The following is a 16,698-nucleotide window of genomic DNA, read 5'->3' as shown; positions in this document are numbered from 1 at the left end:
CTAAAATTAATTTATTTGTTGATTAAATTCGTAAATTTTTTAATCAAAATCAGTTTTTCTGTTAATCAACATCAAATTTAAACTTTAAAATTCATTATAGGGAGCTAATTGATCAATTTTTAAATTAATCCATCAAATTTGTATTGGTATATAGGATGAATTAATAAAAGGCCTAATCACTTAAAAACCCTCCACGTTGTAATTTTTTTTCGTTTATACCTCGACGTAGGAATTTTTTAAATTGTACCCTATTTCGGGTTTTTGGGTTTCAACTCTATCCCAGTTTTAAATTTTTTGACAAACTAATCAATTTAAGGATGAAAACACTAAAAACAATTAAATAGAAGGCTTATATCATATTTTTTCTGTTTGGACAAATACAAACAAGTACTTTAACTTAATAAATGTTCAAATGAAAAAAAACTCAACCAACTCTATTGCCATCCTTAATTTTGTCAAAACGGATAACATTTTGAATCTTTTCAACAAATTGAAGTACCCTTATCACTAGAACTTCAAAAGCAAACATACCCAGAAAGCAAAAAAGAAAAACTTGAGAAAAATATAAAATTATACCTCAACCATCTCAACATTTCCAGCGGTTTCAAACAAACCAGCAAGCTGAGCACTGTCAACATTAAAGGGAAGATTACCGACAAACAATTTATGTTCTTCAGAGAGTCTACGGCCACCGCCACCGTGGCTAGAAACATCCTCCTCTTGTCCGAATTCAGAGGAAACAGCTACGTGTCGGACAAAAAGACTTTGGCGTTGTTGTTGTACAAAAAGATTTTGGTGGTGTTGTTTTATGTTTTTTATTATTAATTGAAATTTTTGAGAAAGATGGTGTTTTTGTATTATTAATAGTTTTAATATTTAATTGGAATACATGTTAAAAGTGAGAGATTAATTAACATATCTTTTTAAATGAAAAGAGGTTAAATTAACTCATTGCGTAGAGTTGAAACGCAAAAATCCGAAATAGGGTACAATTGAAAAAATTCATACGTCAAATTATAAACGAAAAAAGTTACAACGTGAAGGGTTTTTAAGTGATTAGGCGTTAATAAAACAGTTAATTTTGGTGTCAATTGATTAATTCCTAATAAAATTGAGGGGGCAAAATTGATACTGAAGTCGTTTTTTGTGACATTACAGTGAAAAGAAAGAACACAATAGAAATAAAAAGAAGATGGAAGAAGGAAAAGGCGGTAAAATGAAGGAGAATGGATCAATTTGTTCAGGAGATTCGAATCCATGCCCTATATGCCTGGGTCCTTTTCTTCAAGAATCTTATCTAGATACTTGTTTCCGTACGTTTCTTGATTTTGTACAAAAATTTAAGTCTCTTATTTAAACATTTTTAGTTTAATTAGACACTGTTGTAATCTTTAATTCTAATCCCTAAATTGCAGATAAGTTTTGTTATAAATGCATTTTGCACTGGGCTAAAGTAGTTTCCGGCAGACCTTCTTCTGTAAAGTGTCCTTTATGTAAGGTTTGTTTTGTTTCTCTCTTATATTGTGCTTTAGCTTTAGTTGATTGTTTGTTTTTCTTCCTATTTTTGCATGATTAGTGTAAGTAATGAGGTTCTTAATGCTGCTATGGCTCTACTCATTTGCAGACACAAAATCTTTCAATAATCTATGGGTACGATGGATGTTCATTCGAAAGGCGTTTTATGACTCAGAATTGTGAAAATAGGTATGTGTCTATGTTTTTTGTTTTCCCTTAATGTCTTTGGATAATGCTTGGTAAAATGCATTTACTTTTCATGTGTCTCTTCCAGTTCTTTCTTCTCAAAAGATCACAAGTATAGGTTACAATGTTATTATACTGAACCAGGTTTCGTGCTGCTTCTCATTTTGATGTTTAGTATCTTGTGATTCCTCACAAATTATTTTGCTTCCGTTTTATGGGTTTTCGGTCAATTTTGTGCATTCAGGTATTTTATGCAGTATAGCTAATGTATCACAGTACTGGAAGACCCGTAAATATCTTCAGCCCAATCGCTGGCTGCTACGATGGTTGAGAAGGGAAATTCAGGCTCTTTTGCAGGTTGGTCTACTACAATCAGGTCATCATATTCGTTTCCCTTCTTATTGTGTGAAACCACAAGCAGCATTATATCGAAAAAACACGTTAATATTGATTTCTAATCAGTTGAGAATAGTGTTTGATACGCTTAATGTTGTTTTCGAAAAAACACGTTTCTCATCCATCTCTCCTGCACAGAATTTCCGGAAAGAAACATTTTGGAATTTTTGGCTTTTGTACTTTTAGATGACTGAAGGAAATTGAAGAATGTCCACGTAAATAATATTACTGCAATTTACAGAAGTTTGAAACTTTGAACATTAAATTTTTTTAGGATTCTACGAGCTCTGATCTGATTGAGTATTAAAAACTAATTTCTTTTGTTACTCCACATTCAGGAAGAGGATGTTGAGATTATAGTTCATCATATTCTTGGTGTCATTGATTCATTCCAGCAGAGGTATATTTCTTAGTGTTATACCGCTCTTTGTTAGTGTGCTAGATTTAATGAAAATCAGTTATGTGATTCCAGTTATTGGATTCCTATTCTTTGAGCTGTTTTAGTTATGTGATTGAAAATTTGATGCATAAATTCAACATTTGTAAACTACGAGCTCAGAAAAATTGTTTTCTTTTTGCTAGGAATGAACAAATTCATCAAATGAAGATGCCTGAAGCAAAACAAGAAAAGTTCAAGAGTCTCGTCGCTGATGCAGCAAGGCCTTTTCTAGCAGCAAAAACAGACCGATTCATAAACGAGTTGGAACTCTTTCTTGCTTCAGGTTTCAACATTGATGCCTATGATGAAGTTTACATGCAGCAGTTAGGTTGGAACACTCCTAGAGCCGCCGGGGAAGCTGCCAGTGCAGAACCCAGTGAACCAACACCTGTAATCCCATATTTGTATATTTTCGACGATGACTCTGATAAAACTGATTGAGACTGCAATAGAACCTAATCTATTAATATACACCTGTAACTCCTCTTTTTTTAATATAAATAATCTTTAATGATGATGCTTATTTTGGAAGTTTTGTATGATTAATCTTTAAATAATCCTTGACATAGCATTATCATTATGTGCTAGAACTGGACCATAAAGTTTCGTACAAGATTTGATGACTTGCAGATATGATATGAACATAAACTGCAATCTTTACATCAAAAGTAACTCCTCACCTTATGATGTTATCTATCTAACTAAACACTCACGAGCCTGCTTCAATTATTGCATATAGTACAATTATGAATTTGTCTTCTAGAAAAACAGAACACTAGTTATTGTTAGCAACATGACAATGGAAAAACTGAGAGGGGTAAAATGGTAATCTAATTAAAGCTATCTTAAATATCTTCTTTGTATTTACTGACTTGGAGAACATTGAGACAGTGCAGAATCAGCCACACTGAGAAGTAACTGAAATGGCAAGGAGACCGGATTATGGAGCTTTCACTGAGAAATTTGTGCTGAAACCAGACTCTCCATCTGATCAACTTCCTCTAAATGGTCTCACCTTTGCTGTCAAAGATATGTCAGTCTCTTAGTTCACTTCTTCTTCTTTGATTTTCTTTCTTCTTTTATGGGTCTCTTATCTTTTTCTTCTTCTTATATATAGTGTATTTTTGAATATTTTCAGTTATGTTGCTCATTTCAGGTCTTGTTTGAGCTTGTATGCCATAATTCCGGCTGCTGGGTGTTAGCCATACTCAGTAGTCATTGATGTTCTTGCATGTGATTATTTTATTTTTGTTTACTTGTTGAACTTTGTTATTAGATTTGATATGGAAGGACATGTGACTGGTTTTGGAAGTCCGGACTGGGTGAGGACTCATTCAGCTGCCACATCAACAGCTCCGGCTGTTTTAGCTATACTAAAAGCAGGAGCTACTTGTGTTGGTAGAACTATTACGGATGAGATGGCATATAGGTGAGGATGTGAAATAGTCATAATCTATGTTGCACAAGAACTTCTTGAATCCTATATTTCAGAGTTTCGCTTCCGTTTCTGAAAATGCTTCGGAATCTCTATATTTGTAATTTATTTTTATGAAAAACATCATTTCGCTGTTTTCTTGGCGTTTTCCATTTCAGCGTTTTTCATTTCTGTGCTGCATGGTTATAATCATTAAATTGATAAAGATCAAGGTTTTTCTTAACTTCTTGCCAGTGTTTGAGATCTTGAACATTAATCATTTCATTATCCTTGAACATTTATGATTCATCTCATAGTCATTTGCTACACGACTGATCAATAGTAATTTTTGGCAGTATAAATGGGGAAAATGCCCATTATGGCACACCTATAAACCCTTGTGCTCCAGATTGTGTACCTGGAGGATCTTCTAGTGGATCTGCTGTTGTAGTAGGTGCAAAACTTGTAGATTTCTCTTTAGGTGAGTGTTCCAACATTCAAAGATTGTTCATCACCTTGGTTTAACCATAATTTAATCAAAGTAGAAGATTTTCTTTGCTGCAGGATCTGATACCGGAGGAAGTGTAAGAGTACCGGCATCATATTGCGGTATTTTGGGGTTTCGTCCTTCACATGGTGCTGTTTCAATTTCAGGAGCTGTTCCTATGGCGCAAAGCTTTGATACTGTCGGTAAGTAACAACCATTAGGCTTTTTTTTTGTTGGGCTAGTGGAACCAAATGAACCGACTTCTTTTGTTTGTAGTTGTATTTCTGTTTCATTGACACCTGAGTGATTTTTGCTCTTGGCGTCAAATCTTAATTCAGGATGGTTTGCTAGAGATCCAGTGATTTTAAATAGAGTTGGGCGGGTTCTTCTTCAATTGACTGAGTTGGGTCAGACCAAACCAAGTCAGATAATTATTGCAGAAGATTGTTTCCAGCTTTCGAGCATTCCAACAAATCGAGTTAGTCAAGTTCTTGTTAAATCAGTGGAGAAGCTATTCGGTGGTGAGTTTCCTGTTATGTTTCGAGTTCTAATGCATAATTTTGGAAATTTTAGTGCGGATTCCATAGCATGAGGGATCATTCTTACGCTTCACTAGGGATTGATTGTGATAGTCTTATCAAATTGTTATATATGTTAATGCAGGTGATATTGTGAAGAATGTGATTTTAGGAGACTATGTTAAGGACAAAGTTTCAAGTTTGAGTCATTTTATGAGTAAAGAGATCACAGAACAAGAGTATAATATAGCATCCTTGGCAGCTCTCTCGAAGGCCATGCGGTTGACTCAAAGGTATAAAAATCTGATAATTAAAAATTATTCATTGAAATAATGTAAGAACAACATATGTGTCTGCAAGAATTGACTGCTGGATTGAATTTGTATTTGAAGGTATGAATTCAGGAATAACCATGGTGAATGGGTTACTTCTGTTAAACCTAATTTGGGTCCAGGCCTATCAGAACGAATTTGGGAAGCTGTACAATCATCAGGAGAAAATATCGACGCCTTCAAATCTGTGAGGACGGAACTACGAGCCGCCCTTTCAACTCTTCTCGGGGTACAAGCTATGCTTCTTATCAACATCTCGGGACTTCCCTTATCTTTCCGTGTTTCATTTTTGAAATTCAGAAAGTTCATATTTATAACCTATTCTTATAGAAATATGTGATTTCTTCTGTTCTAGCGTTTACTGTTTCAACGTTTTCATTTTCGTGCAACATAGTCTGTCAATATAAAGAGCAGGACTTCATATTGTCATGGTTTGGATTTCCTTGCTTGTTGAGTCCTACAATTTAAAGTTTCATTTCTATTTTCGGAAAGCCTTCTAAAACTCCACAAATTATATTTATAATGTAAAAAAATATGGTTTTGCTGTTTACCCATTTCTATTTCAAGGTTTACCTATAAACGTTTTAGTTTCCGTGCAACATAGTCTAACAATATAAAGTGCAGGACTTTGGTATCCTTGCCCTTCCTACGGTTGCCGGGCTTCCACCAAAACTACAAATGGATGCACCCAGTCTTGAAATTTTCCGTGCTAAGGCTTTTAGCTTGCTCTCAGTCGCAGGAGTATCAGGATTCTGTCAGGTATTTTTCTCGCTCCGACTAATTTCTTTCACGCAAATACTGTTTCTATAATATCATGTAAAAATCCAGGTGAGCATACCGCTAGGAATGTATGATGGTTATCCTGTATCCATTTCGTTGGTGGCGAAACGTGGTTCGGATGGTTTTCTGCTCAATGTTGTTGAAACTATTTATGACACTCTCCAAGAAGAGGTTGCATTGTCTGGAAAATAGTCCTAAAGAAATGGTAAGAGATTGTATTATGTTAAAATGTCATTCTGACTGGTAATTTTATAATGAAATTTTACCTGCAAACACATGGTGAATTTTTTCTTGTGGTGTTGACTAATGCAGAATTATGACTCGGTCAGATTTGCAAATTCAAGACATGGAAGATCTTATTCTTGCAAATCAATGTGGTTTGATTATGTATCTTTGTAATGTGAAACATGTTACTTGGTCAAGGATTTGTTATGCTATTATTTTACTATGAATAATCGTTTCTAGCCTAGACTAGACTGATTCATGGATTTTCCATGCACCTATCCAATGAGGTGTTAGAGAATCTAATATAATTTTTTCGTTTTTCTCATTTCTCTAACACCTTATTGGATAGATCTATAAATTTTTCATAGACCGGGTTATTCTAGTTTATTAGATGGGTGACATTAAAATTGGGTTAATTATTATATAGGTCAAAATTATTATTTTTTCTTTGAATATTTTAAAAATACTATTTTTTTGGCTAAAGTTATATTAGTGAGGTATGAGCTTTTTAAAATATGCTATTTTAATATCTGATTTAAAAAATATATATTTTTTAAGATATATAAAATAAGTGTTTTAAACTGTTATTCGGCCGTAAAGTGCTAAAATATATATAACAAAAGCCTCATGTTTCCTTAAGTTTTGATGTCATGTTAGTAAAAGATGTATAAATGATACATTTTGACAAAATTTTAAAATTTATTTTTAGTCTTTTTAATATTTAGATGATCATAAAATAATTAAACTTATTTATTTGATATATTTTTTTAAATTTGAAATACTAATTTAAAATCAATAAAAAATTCAAGCACTCATACAACATATAAAGAAAAGTTTAAATATCAGTGGTATATATAATTCTATCTCTTTTCTTGGACATTTTAATTTTTTTAAATGAAATTAAAATTATTTAATACTTCAAAAATCATAGAATATATAGTGATTTTTTAAAATTTAGAGAAAACAGCAATCTGATATTAATTCAAAAGATAAGAGCAATGAATCCTATAAAAATTAACCAAATTTTATTCGATGAACGATAAATAAAAAATTTAGTAATTCATTTTTCAGAAAAAAAGAGAGAGGTGTTTTTATAGTTGACTAATAAGATAATTGTAGTTGCAAAGATATGGCATCAAAATTTTTGATTAAGGAAGAGAGGTGGACGGGAGCCATATAAAGTTGCTATAGTCAATGGTTTTTGATATGGTAGGTAAAATGCCAGTTATACCGGCTTAATCATTCAGAGATATAATATTAAGTTAGTTACAATTAATCATCGGTCTTTTTTATTAAGAGAAATTAATATTATTTTGGTTCCAATATAATAATTAGTTTTTGAATAAATATAAAGAGTAAAAAAAATTAATTTATCTGAAAAAAGAAAATTTATAAAAAAAAAATTATACATTGAATTCTATTTGATATAGTTATTGTTTTATTTCATAACGAGTAGAATATGAAATAATTTGGTTTAGATTTTAGTTGTGAGTGTTAAATGTAAACACGAATAAAGTTTAAGTTTAATTTTTAAATTTTTATAATAAAAATAGTACTCCATCCGTCCCAAAATAATAGTCTATTTTTCTTATTATTTTTGTTTCAAGTAGTTGTTTATATTCCTTATAAATCACAATTTAGATTGTTGATTTTTCCATATTACTATCTTTTTAAAGTGTGTCATTTATTGCAATTAGACTAACAAATAAACTAGTCATGATATTTAATAAGGATATGCTGGGAAAAATGAAAATAATTTTTTGAAAAGTTAAAGCATTAATTGTATTTCTTAAACTATGTGAAAAAGAGAAAGTTGATTATTATTTTGAAACGGAGGGAGTATAAAATTTAATTTAGTGTAAATTTATTAAAATGTAAATGAGCTAAATTTAAATATTCATTTTGTTTTATTCTAATTGTCAAAATATTTTATGTAGATTGTTTAAAATAATACATTAAAAACAATATAACTTACTTTTATGTACCTTTATTACATTAAATAATCCACATTCTATCAAAAAGGTTTATTTAAAAAATTATGAAAAAGAATGAAATTTTGTTTAAATTAAAAGTTACCGTAAAAAACACATTTCTGTAGCAGGTAACTTTATTTTGGCCAAAGCTTGTAGCTTTTTTAGCATATAAAAATCAAGGCTTAATTATTTAAAACCACTCAATTTAATTTTTTTTCGTTTATACCCTGATTTAGGAAAAAATTCATTTATATCCTGACGTATGTATTTATGTTTCACCTCTACCCCGAGACACTAAATTAACCTCTTTTCATTAAGAAAAAAGTTTAAAATAGTTCTTCATGTTTAACCTAAGCTAATTAGAGTTTAATTATAAATAAATTTTTCTCTAAATGAAGGACTATTTTAATTTTTTTTTGAATAAAAAGAAATTAATTTAGTGCCTCGGGATAGAGGTGAAAAATAAACACATATGTTAGGGTATAAATGAATTTTTTTCTAGGTCAGGGTATAAACGAAAAAAAAGTTCAAGATGGGTGGTTTTTAAATAATTAAGCCAAAAATTAATTATATGGAGAATTATTTATCATATAGAATCATTGCGCCATGTCATTTTTATAATAAATTAATGACCATTTAAAAATATTTATAATTATTATTTATTTATTTTAATCATTTAATTTTATATATAATTAACGCATTTTTAATTTATTGCACGAATGACATGGCAAAACAAATTTAAATTATAAAGTATGAACGATGGAGAAATTGTTGCTTACAACATCATTTAAGTTCTGAAAGAGTAAAACTAATGATTTAATCATTTTTGTTATATTTTTAAAATGAAATGAGAAACATAAAAGATTAATATTTAATGTTATTTTTAATATATATTAAAATCAAAAAATGACGAATAAAATGAGCATCTATTTCGTTGGGTGGGGTTTCTCCCTTCAGTTCTCAGTGCAGATGGCCCCACAACAAAAACAAATCACACTATTTAGTTCATCCACGCGCCGCCACCTAGAATTAACGCGCCTATACATCCCGTCTTGTGCATCGAATAACCGAACCCAATGAGAAAGAGAATAAATGTTTGATTTTAGTTCTCTCCGCCACAATTCTCTAACAAAGACTTTTAAATTTATAAAATTCACTAATTAACTGGATTAGTTAAAGTTGACTAATTAAATGGATCCATAATTCTTCCTCCCTATAAAAAAATTCCATCTCTATAATTCTAACACTCCGGACAAAACAAATCGGAAAAAATGGAAGTGAAAGCAAGAGCACCGGGAAAAATAATCCTCTCCGGTGAACATGCGGTGGTGCACGGATCGACTGCCGTCGCTGCCTCCATTGATCTCTACACTTATATCACCCTCTCTCTTCCCTCTGGTAAATTTTCCAATTTGGAAATTAGGGTTTGCTTGTAATGCTGAATTGAATTTTTTTCCCTTTTTAGAATGTGTTATGCATTACATATTTCTATTTTGGAATTGAATTCTTTAGAATGTTCATTTGTAATTAATGATCTAAATAGAATTTGTGGATTGTGATTAATGGTTTAAGAGAGTGAATTTTGATGGTTTGTTGTTTTACATAGACAATGATGACACACTGAAATTTGAGTTCAAGGACATGGCATTAGAATTTTCATGGCCAATTGCTAGAATCAAAGCAGCATTCCCTAACTTAGATGTTCCGTCCTCTTCGACGCCCGCCTCTTGCTCGATAGAATCGATGAAGTCGATTTCAGCTTTGGTTGAGGAACAACATATTCCGGAAGCACATATTGCTCTTGCTTCCGGAGTGTCGGCTTTTTTATGGCTATATACTTCAATCCAAGGGTATGAATGCGGTTTTGCATTTGCGTTGTTGAATTACTCGATTTTCTCATTTGATCACTGTCTATTTCAGATTTAAACCTGCTACTGTGGTTGTCAATTCTGACCTTCCACTCGGTTCTGGCCTTGGCTCGTCTGCTGCTTTCTGTGTTGCCCTTTCAGCGGCTCTTCTTGCTTTATCAGACTCTGTAAATGTGGACATCAAGCACGAAGGATGGTTGATGTTTGGGGCTTCTGAACTTGACTTATTAAATAAATGGGCTTTTGAAGGTGAAAAGATAATTCACGGAAAGCCATCCGGAATAGACAACACTGTCAGCACATTCGGTATGTAAAATTGGCTGGCTTGATTTTCCTTTCCCTGAATCATAATGACTAGGTCTCACTGTTAAGATAGACAAATTTGAATTAAGTTAGAAAAATTCATTACCTGGAAAATTTAAGTTTCTGTGATTGGATTCGAGTTTTTTTTTATTTCTGTTCTCACTTAACATCTGGATGAATGCATCGTGACGTGTAATCAATTTTTGTATCTTTAATAGGAAACATGATCAAGTTCAGGTCTGGTAATCTGACATGCATAAAGTCTAACATCCCACTCAAAATGCTTATTACTAACACGAAAGTTGGAAGGAATACTAAAGCACTAGTTGCTGGGGTTTCAGAGAGAACCTTACGGCATCCTAACGCAATGAGCTTTGTTTTTAACGCTGTTGATTCTATCAGTAACGAACTGGCCGCTATCATACAGTCACCTGCTCCAGATGAGCTATCTATTACTGAGAAGGAAGAAAAACTAGAAGAATTAATGGAAATGAATCAAGGTCTACTTCAAAGCATGGGGGTTAGCCATGCCTCTATAGAAACCGTTCTTCGAACAACATTGAAGTACAAGTTGGCTTCCAAGCTGACCGGAGCGGGTGGTGGGGGTTGCGTGCTGACACTATTGCCGACCTGTATCCTTCATGTTTTTCTCATTGCTTTAAGTTTCTTTTCATTTAACCATTTCTTAATGATCTTTATAATGCATTATGTTTGTTGTATGTTCTCTTGATTCTGAATCCGTGTTGTTAGGCTCAGTTGTTGGTAAAGTAGAATTATATGAACGTAGCATGGCATAACACATATTTTTAACGGACTGCGACGATGTAATAATAATAATATGTCTCTCTACATTATTTATTATATCAATGTGTGTCCTTGACTGTATAAATCAGTGCTATCAGGCACAGTTGTTGATAAAGTAATCGCAGAGCTGGAATCGTGTGGATTTCAGTGTTTGCTTGCTGGAATTGGTGGCAATGGCGCTGAAATTTGCTTTGCTGGTTCATCCTGAGAATACCGTGGCATCGATAATTTAGCTGTAAGATTTTATATGTAATGTCAACTTTTAAATAACAGCGTGCCAATGAAGGTGAAGCATTCTTCAACTGTACGCTATTTTGTTGTGTTTATTTTCTTTTTTCTCATTTCTTTTCAGCATTTACAGAAGTGTAAAATAATGTGGAAATTTGTGAATGCTACACAGTTAATGGACCATAGAAATTTTAAAGCTCTAATGAAGTGATTTTGGTCAAAAGATATCTCAATTGTTTTTTTGTCATCTAATCACTGTAGAATCTGCATTGATGGTTCATGGAGAATACAGAGCACAAGATCTGGTGTAGTTTATTTGATTTTTTTCTCATGAACTAATATCTTGTTGGCATATCCAATTTTATTTATTTGTTGCTTTGGAAATAAGCATGACAATTATCTGCTTCTTTTGCGATTTTGGAAATAACTTTTAGAACAAGAACAAGAAGCCTTTAAAATGTTATACAGAAGAAAAAAAATCAGCATTTTAGTTATCTTCAAATTTATTTCTTACATAAACATCATTGAACACTTCCATATCAAATAGGTAACGCTTCTTTGGGTGCATGCATTTGTCCCGTTTATCCCCAGTCGTACTAATGGCGTGTGAAGTGCACGTATTCTTTTTCAGGATGGAGAAATTATATGTCTATAAAATCAAAAGTATAAGAACTCAATGTTGACAAAATGAAAATAACGGATTCAATACCACAAAGTAGACAAGTACATGGACTCAAAAATACATTTTGCCAGTCAAATATAACAGTCTAGCAACTCAATAGCACAGAAACATGACTTTCTCTTGTAGATATACTTCAGCCATTAACAATGTAGCCACCTGCAAAAACCAAAGCATACACTATAACATAAGTTATATCATTCACATATTGGTCAATGATGTTGCTCGGAAAGAAAAATACTGAATTAAAAAACAGTGAAATAATATTTTAATACAAGAATTTAAAATTTTAATGATATTTTCAACAATGAAAATCAAAATACGAAAATGTCCACAAGTTTCCGTTGAGTTACCATTAGGGTGAAGTACTTGGCCAGTGATGTAAGAAGAGCACTGGTTACAAGCAAGAAAAACATAAGAAGGCGCAACCTCATTTGGCTGGCCGGCTCTTTGCATCGGAACCTGTTTTCCAAAGTTAGCCACTTCTTCCTCGTTGAATGAAGCCGGTATCAACGGAGTCCAGATAGGTCCCGGAGCCACACCATTGACCCGAATTCCTCTGCTTACTAGCTGCAAAGCAAGTCCTCTGGTGAACGCCAGAATTGCTCCTTTAGTTGATGTGTAATCGAGCAACTTTGCGTTTCCTTTGTATGCATTGATTGATGTTGTGTTTATTATAGAACTTCCTTCTTTCATATGCTTCAAAGCATGTCTGCCTCAATTTTACCACAAATCAAAATCATTCAATATAATACTAAGACTTGTATGCAATTAAAATCATGAACATTTTATTTTTCTACAACTTTTATTAGAGGGGCGCAGACCAAATCAGCCTAAAATTTATAACCACCAGTTTCCAATTCAACCACTTATCGAACTGATCAAGTAAAATTATATAAAAGAATTGATCTAACTCGTATAGTTTATGGTTCAACAACCAATTCAATCTAATTTTTTTGGTGAGCTGAAATCTCAGTTCCTTAAATCAGTTGGAGCGGATAACTGCTTAGTTCCCGATTCAATTAAATCACCGGTCCAATCCAATTCTGTAATCACTGTTGTATTATATTTATCAAATATATTAAAGTTCCTGATTTAATTAATTGCACCTCCACGCAATATTATTGAAGCTTACAAACCTGGTCATGAAGAAATGTGAGAAAATATTAGTTCTGAAAACTCTTTCAAGCCTCTCCTCATCAATGTCCTCCACAGAAGCAGCCTTATATTGCTCAGCCGCATTGTTCACAAGAATATCAATCCGGCCAAATGCTCCGACCACTTCATCAACCACTTTCTTACAATTCTCATCGAACCCCAAATCCATTGCAATCGCCATCGGCTCTTTAGCATCACCACCCTTGCTCTTCCTCAGCAGTTCAAGCGTCTCCGCTGCATCTTTATCCTCCTGTTTGTTCACGTACGTGAACGCCACAGTTGCACCCTCCAGTGCAAAAAAGTGGCACACTGACCTTCCGATGCCGGAGTCACCTCCGGTCACTAGCGCCACCATCCCCTGGAAAAACCAAAAACACAAACATGAACATATAAGTATTTCAGTTTCTATATAATAAGAACTTTGAAAAGGAGAAAATGTAGACCTGAAGCTTATCGGATGGTTTGTAATCGGACAGAGGCGCATAGCTAGGGATGGGATCCATTTCATGCTCTTTCCCAGGCTGTGTTTCTTGTTTTTGAGGAGGAAATTTTGTACCATCACCTGCAGCCATTCTTACTACGCTGCGGTTTTTTGTTATCAGCAGAAACTGTGTTTTCCGGTGAGTTTCAAGATGGGGAAGCTAATAATTTGTAGTTTTGAAGGATCAGTGTATGTGTTTACATATGATCAGCGACATTGGCGGACTACAGGTGTCGGACTACACGAATGCACTGCATTCGTTAGTTGACATGTCCAAATCAAACCGAAAAAGTCAGTTTTTCCAGATTTAGTACGTTGCACCTTTTTAAAAGATTATATATGTGATAATTGTGAGCTTATAGCATTTTAATTATTTGGATTAAAGTTCCATTTCTGCTCAGAAAATATCATGATATTTTTTATATTCACATATAATCACTTATAAAACATTACATTAAACACAAACTCTGGTCTGATCACAGCATACAACTACTACATATAACAGAACAACACAAGCTATAGACAGACGATGATCAGCTTCATATACAGTGACTTATTTATTTACTCCCATCTTCAAAACAGCCAAAAAGACCATTTCCTTTACTGCAAATGCCATCAAGCATTCACAATGGCGCCACCTGCAAAAACCAAATTTATATGTCACCATATCTAATACATATATATTTCACATATAGATCAATAACATCAATAAAATTACCATTAGGGTGAAGAACTTGGCCGGTGATGTAAGACGAGCAGTGGTTACAAGCAAGAAAAACATAAGACGGCGCAACCTCGATCGGCTGGCCAGCTCTTTGCATGGGCACCTGTTTTCCAAATTCAGCCACTTCCTCTTCGTCAAACGAGGCCGGTATCAATGGAGTCCAGATAGGCCCCGGAGCAACACCGTTGACCCGGATTCCTCTGTTCACTAGCTGCAGAGCAAGCCCTCTAGTAAACGCCACGATTGCTCCTTTTGTTGCGGTATAATCAAGCAGCTTCGCATTTCCTTTGTACGCATTGATTGATGTCGTGTTGATTATAGAACCACCCTCTTTCATATGCTTCAGAGCATGCCTGGTTACGAAGAACTGCGAGAAAATGTTAGTTCTGAACACTCTTTCGAGGCGTTCATCGTCTATGTCCTCGATAGATCCGGCCTTATGTTGCTCAGCTGCATTGTTGACGAGAATGTCGATCCGGCCGAATGCTCCGACCACTTCGTCAACTACTTTCTTGCAATTCTCATCGAATCCTAAATCAGTTGGTATCGCAATGGGTTCTTTAGCATCACCGGTCTTGCTTTTCTTCAGCAGTTGAAGAGTATCATCTGCGTCCTTGTCTTCCTGTTTCTTTACGTAGGTGAACGCTACAGTCGCGCCCTCGAGTGCGAAACTGTGGCAGACTGCTCTTCCAATGCCGGAATCACCTCCGGTCACCAGCGCCACCTTTCCCTGTCAAAAACAACAAAATCTTAGCATTATGTATATAATAGCGGTCCGGTTTGAAAAACAAAGGTTACAGAAATGTATAAATACATACCCGAAGCTTGTCGGAGGGCTTGTAATCGGACCTGGCATACTGAGGGATAGGGTCCATTTCATGCTCTTTACCAGGCTGTGTTGCTTGTTTCTGAGGAGGAAATTTCTGCTCACTAGAAGCCATTCTTACAAACGAAGTAGTGGCCGGAACTGATAATATAGCCGGAAACTGGGGTTTTCTGCAAGTTCTGATGGGAGTTCTGATGAGAAACCGAGAAGGATTTAAAGAGGAAGCAGGTCGTAATGCTGATAACAATTTTGGAAGCATATATATAGTTGGCAAAGGTGATCAATGGAGGATGATCCTAGAAGATGTGGGATTTTTGAGATTTATAGTGAGCATTTTGAAGCGGACACGTAGGACTACGTGGCAGAGGGCAACTGACATGTGTCAGGAGAAGGTGGATGCAGTTGACACGTCTGCTCAAACGGATAGTATTGTTTGAAATGGAGAAACTCATGTACAATGTACTTCTGCCTCTTTGTTTTATAACCCTTTTGTTTTACCAAATTGTAGAAGTGTTTTGCTTTTTTCTTGAGCATCATCTAAGTTTGTCTTCAAAAACATTTAATAAGAATCACATCTTGTATAAATTTATTAAAGAAAAAGTATTAGAACTATATATTAACTGAAAAATTGATGTACTTGAAAAAACTATTAAGACTGCAGTGATTTAAATAAATAAAAAAAAGTATTCTATTGTTAATATACTCTAGCCAGGGAACTAAGCCAAAAAAAATTTAGGGAGGGACTGAATTTAACTTTATTACTAAAAATAATTGAGTATAATTAAACATAAAAATATCAAATGTCAGACGCGAAATTTCAACCTTTTTTTTACTTAATTATACTAGCGAATTACGTAATGTGCTATACAATTATACCGAAAACATTTCTAAAAATAGACTGGTAGATTATAAGTGGATCACGTAAATACCAACCTTCTAATAAAACTCTTAAATAAACAAATAAAAATTTGACTTAATTATTAATTAATTTCATATATAGATATAAAAATTACATTACATTACATGTTACCAAACACTACTAGAAAGCAGCGTTTTAGCGACGGATTTTAGTGACGGATCTAAAATCCGTCGCTATTTTTTTGATTAGCGACGGATTTTGCGACGGATCTAAAATCCGTCGCTAAACGCCCAATTAAATTGGCGGGATTGATCCCGCCAACATTAGCGACGGATTTTCCGTCGCTAAAGTTGGCGGGAGTAGTCCCGCCAATTGTTTTCGTAAAATTTAGCGACGGATTTTAAAATCCGTCGCTAATTATTGGCGGGAGTACTCCCGCCTTTTTGTTTTCCACAATTAGCGACGGAAGGATGGGTGACCTACTGGGAAGTTAGCGAAAATTG

General features: G+C 33.9%; 5 protein-coding genes across 7 annotated transcripts; 3 read left to right on the top strand and 2 right to left on the bottom strand.

Annotated features, from left to right (window-relative positions):
* The first annotated feature begins 431 nt into the window (after nucleotides 1-431).
* Nucleotides 432-3,050, top strand: LOC126673178 (uncharacterized). Of its 3 annotated transcripts, none has more exons than XM_050367184.2 (8): nucleotides 433-779; nucleotides 1,159-1,313; nucleotides 1,416-1,498; nucleotides 1,625-1,704; nucleotides 1,790-1,845; nucleotides 1,946-2,058; nucleotides 2,436-2,497; nucleotides 2,680-3,050. In XM_050367184.2, the coding sequence occupies exons 1-8, from the start codon at nucleotides 667-669 to the stop codon at nucleotides 2,975-2,977; spliced, it is 960 nt and encodes a 319-aa protein (XP_050223141.1). In that variant the 5' UTR covers nucleotides 433-666; the 3' UTR covers nucleotides 2,978-3,050. The 3 variants fall into 3 exon arrangements, with proteins under 3 accessions (XP_050223142.1, XP_050223141.1, XP_050223143.1); XM_050367186.2 differs by having other exon boundaries at nucleotides 434-798; XM_050367185.2 differs by lacking the exon at nucleotides 1,790-1,845 and having other exon boundaries at nucleotides 432-779; nucleotides 1,959-2,058.
* A 233-nt stretch (nucleotides 3,051-3,283) lies between these two features.
* On the top strand, nucleotides 3,284-6,536 carry LOC126673177 (amidase 1). The gene is made up of 10 exons (XM_050367183.2): nucleotides 3,284-3,569; nucleotides 3,813-3,965; nucleotides 4,307-4,431; nucleotides 4,515-4,640; nucleotides 4,776-4,958; nucleotides 5,101-5,248; nucleotides 5,348-5,516; nucleotides 5,912-6,046; nucleotides 6,116-6,272; nucleotides 6,380-6,536. The coding sequence occupies exons 1-9, from the start codon at nucleotides 3,460-3,462 to the stop codon at nucleotides 6,257-6,259; spliced, it is 1,293 nt and encodes a 430-aa protein (XP_050223140.1). The 5' UTR covers nucleotides 3,284-3,459; the 3' UTR covers nucleotides 6,260-6,272; nucleotides 6,380-6,536.
* Nucleotides 6,537-9,263: 2,727 nt separating this feature from the next.
* On the top strand, nucleotides 9,264-11,691 carry LOC126674270 (mevalonate kinase). Its single transcript, XM_050368696.2, has 5 exons — nucleotides 9,264-9,663; nucleotides 9,872-10,115; nucleotides 10,186-10,439; nucleotides 10,655-11,068; nucleotides 11,330-11,691. The coding sequence occupies exons 1-5, from the start codon at nucleotides 9,537-9,539 to the stop codon at nucleotides 11,446-11,448; spliced, it is 1,158 nt and encodes a 385-aa protein (XP_050224653.1). The 5' UTR covers nucleotides 9,264-9,536; the 3' UTR covers nucleotides 11,449-11,691.
* A 456-nt stretch (nucleotides 11,692-12,147) lies between these two features.
* On the bottom strand, nucleotides 12,148-14,018 carry LOC126674272 (glucose and ribitol dehydrogenase-like). The gene is made up of 4 exons (XM_050368698.2): nucleotides 13,749-14,018; nucleotides 13,287-13,663; nucleotides 12,501-12,859; nucleotides 12,148-12,306 (listed from the first exon to the last, which is right to left on the bottom strand). Exons 1-4 carry the CDS (start codon nucleotides 13,875-13,877, stop codon nucleotides 12,284-12,286), a joined length of 888 nt encoding a protein of 295 aa, XP_050224655.1. The 5' UTR covers nucleotides 13,878-14,018; the 3' UTR covers nucleotides 12,148-12,283.
* A 144-nt stretch (nucleotides 14,019-14,162) lies between these two features.
* Nucleotides 14,163-15,635, bottom strand: LOC126674271 (NADPH-dependent aldehyde reductase 1, chloroplastic-like). Its single transcript, XM_050368697.2, has 3 exons — nucleotides 15,329-15,635; nucleotides 14,505-15,240; nucleotides 14,163-14,424 (listed from the first exon to the last, which is right to left on the bottom strand). Exons 1-3 carry the CDS (start codon nucleotides 15,593-15,595, stop codon nucleotides 14,402-14,404), a joined length of 1,026 nt encoding a protein of 341 aa, XP_050224654.1. The 5' UTR covers nucleotides 15,596-15,635; the 3' UTR covers nucleotides 14,163-14,401.
* Nucleotides 15,636-16,698: the final 1,063 nt, after the last annotated feature.

The sequence above is a fragment of the Mercurialis annua genome, linkage group LG3 (genome assembly GCF_937616625.2).
Source record: "Mercurialis annua linkage group LG3, ddMerAnnu1.2, whole genome shotgun sequence".
In the NCBI taxonomy this organism is placed as follows: domain Eukaryota; kingdom Viridiplantae; phylum Streptophyta; class Magnoliopsida; order Malpighiales; family Euphorbiaceae; genus Mercurialis; species Mercurialis annua.
The sequence above is the reverse complement of the archived record's forward strand: the minus strand, read 5'-3'. Positions and strand labels throughout refer to the sequence as shown.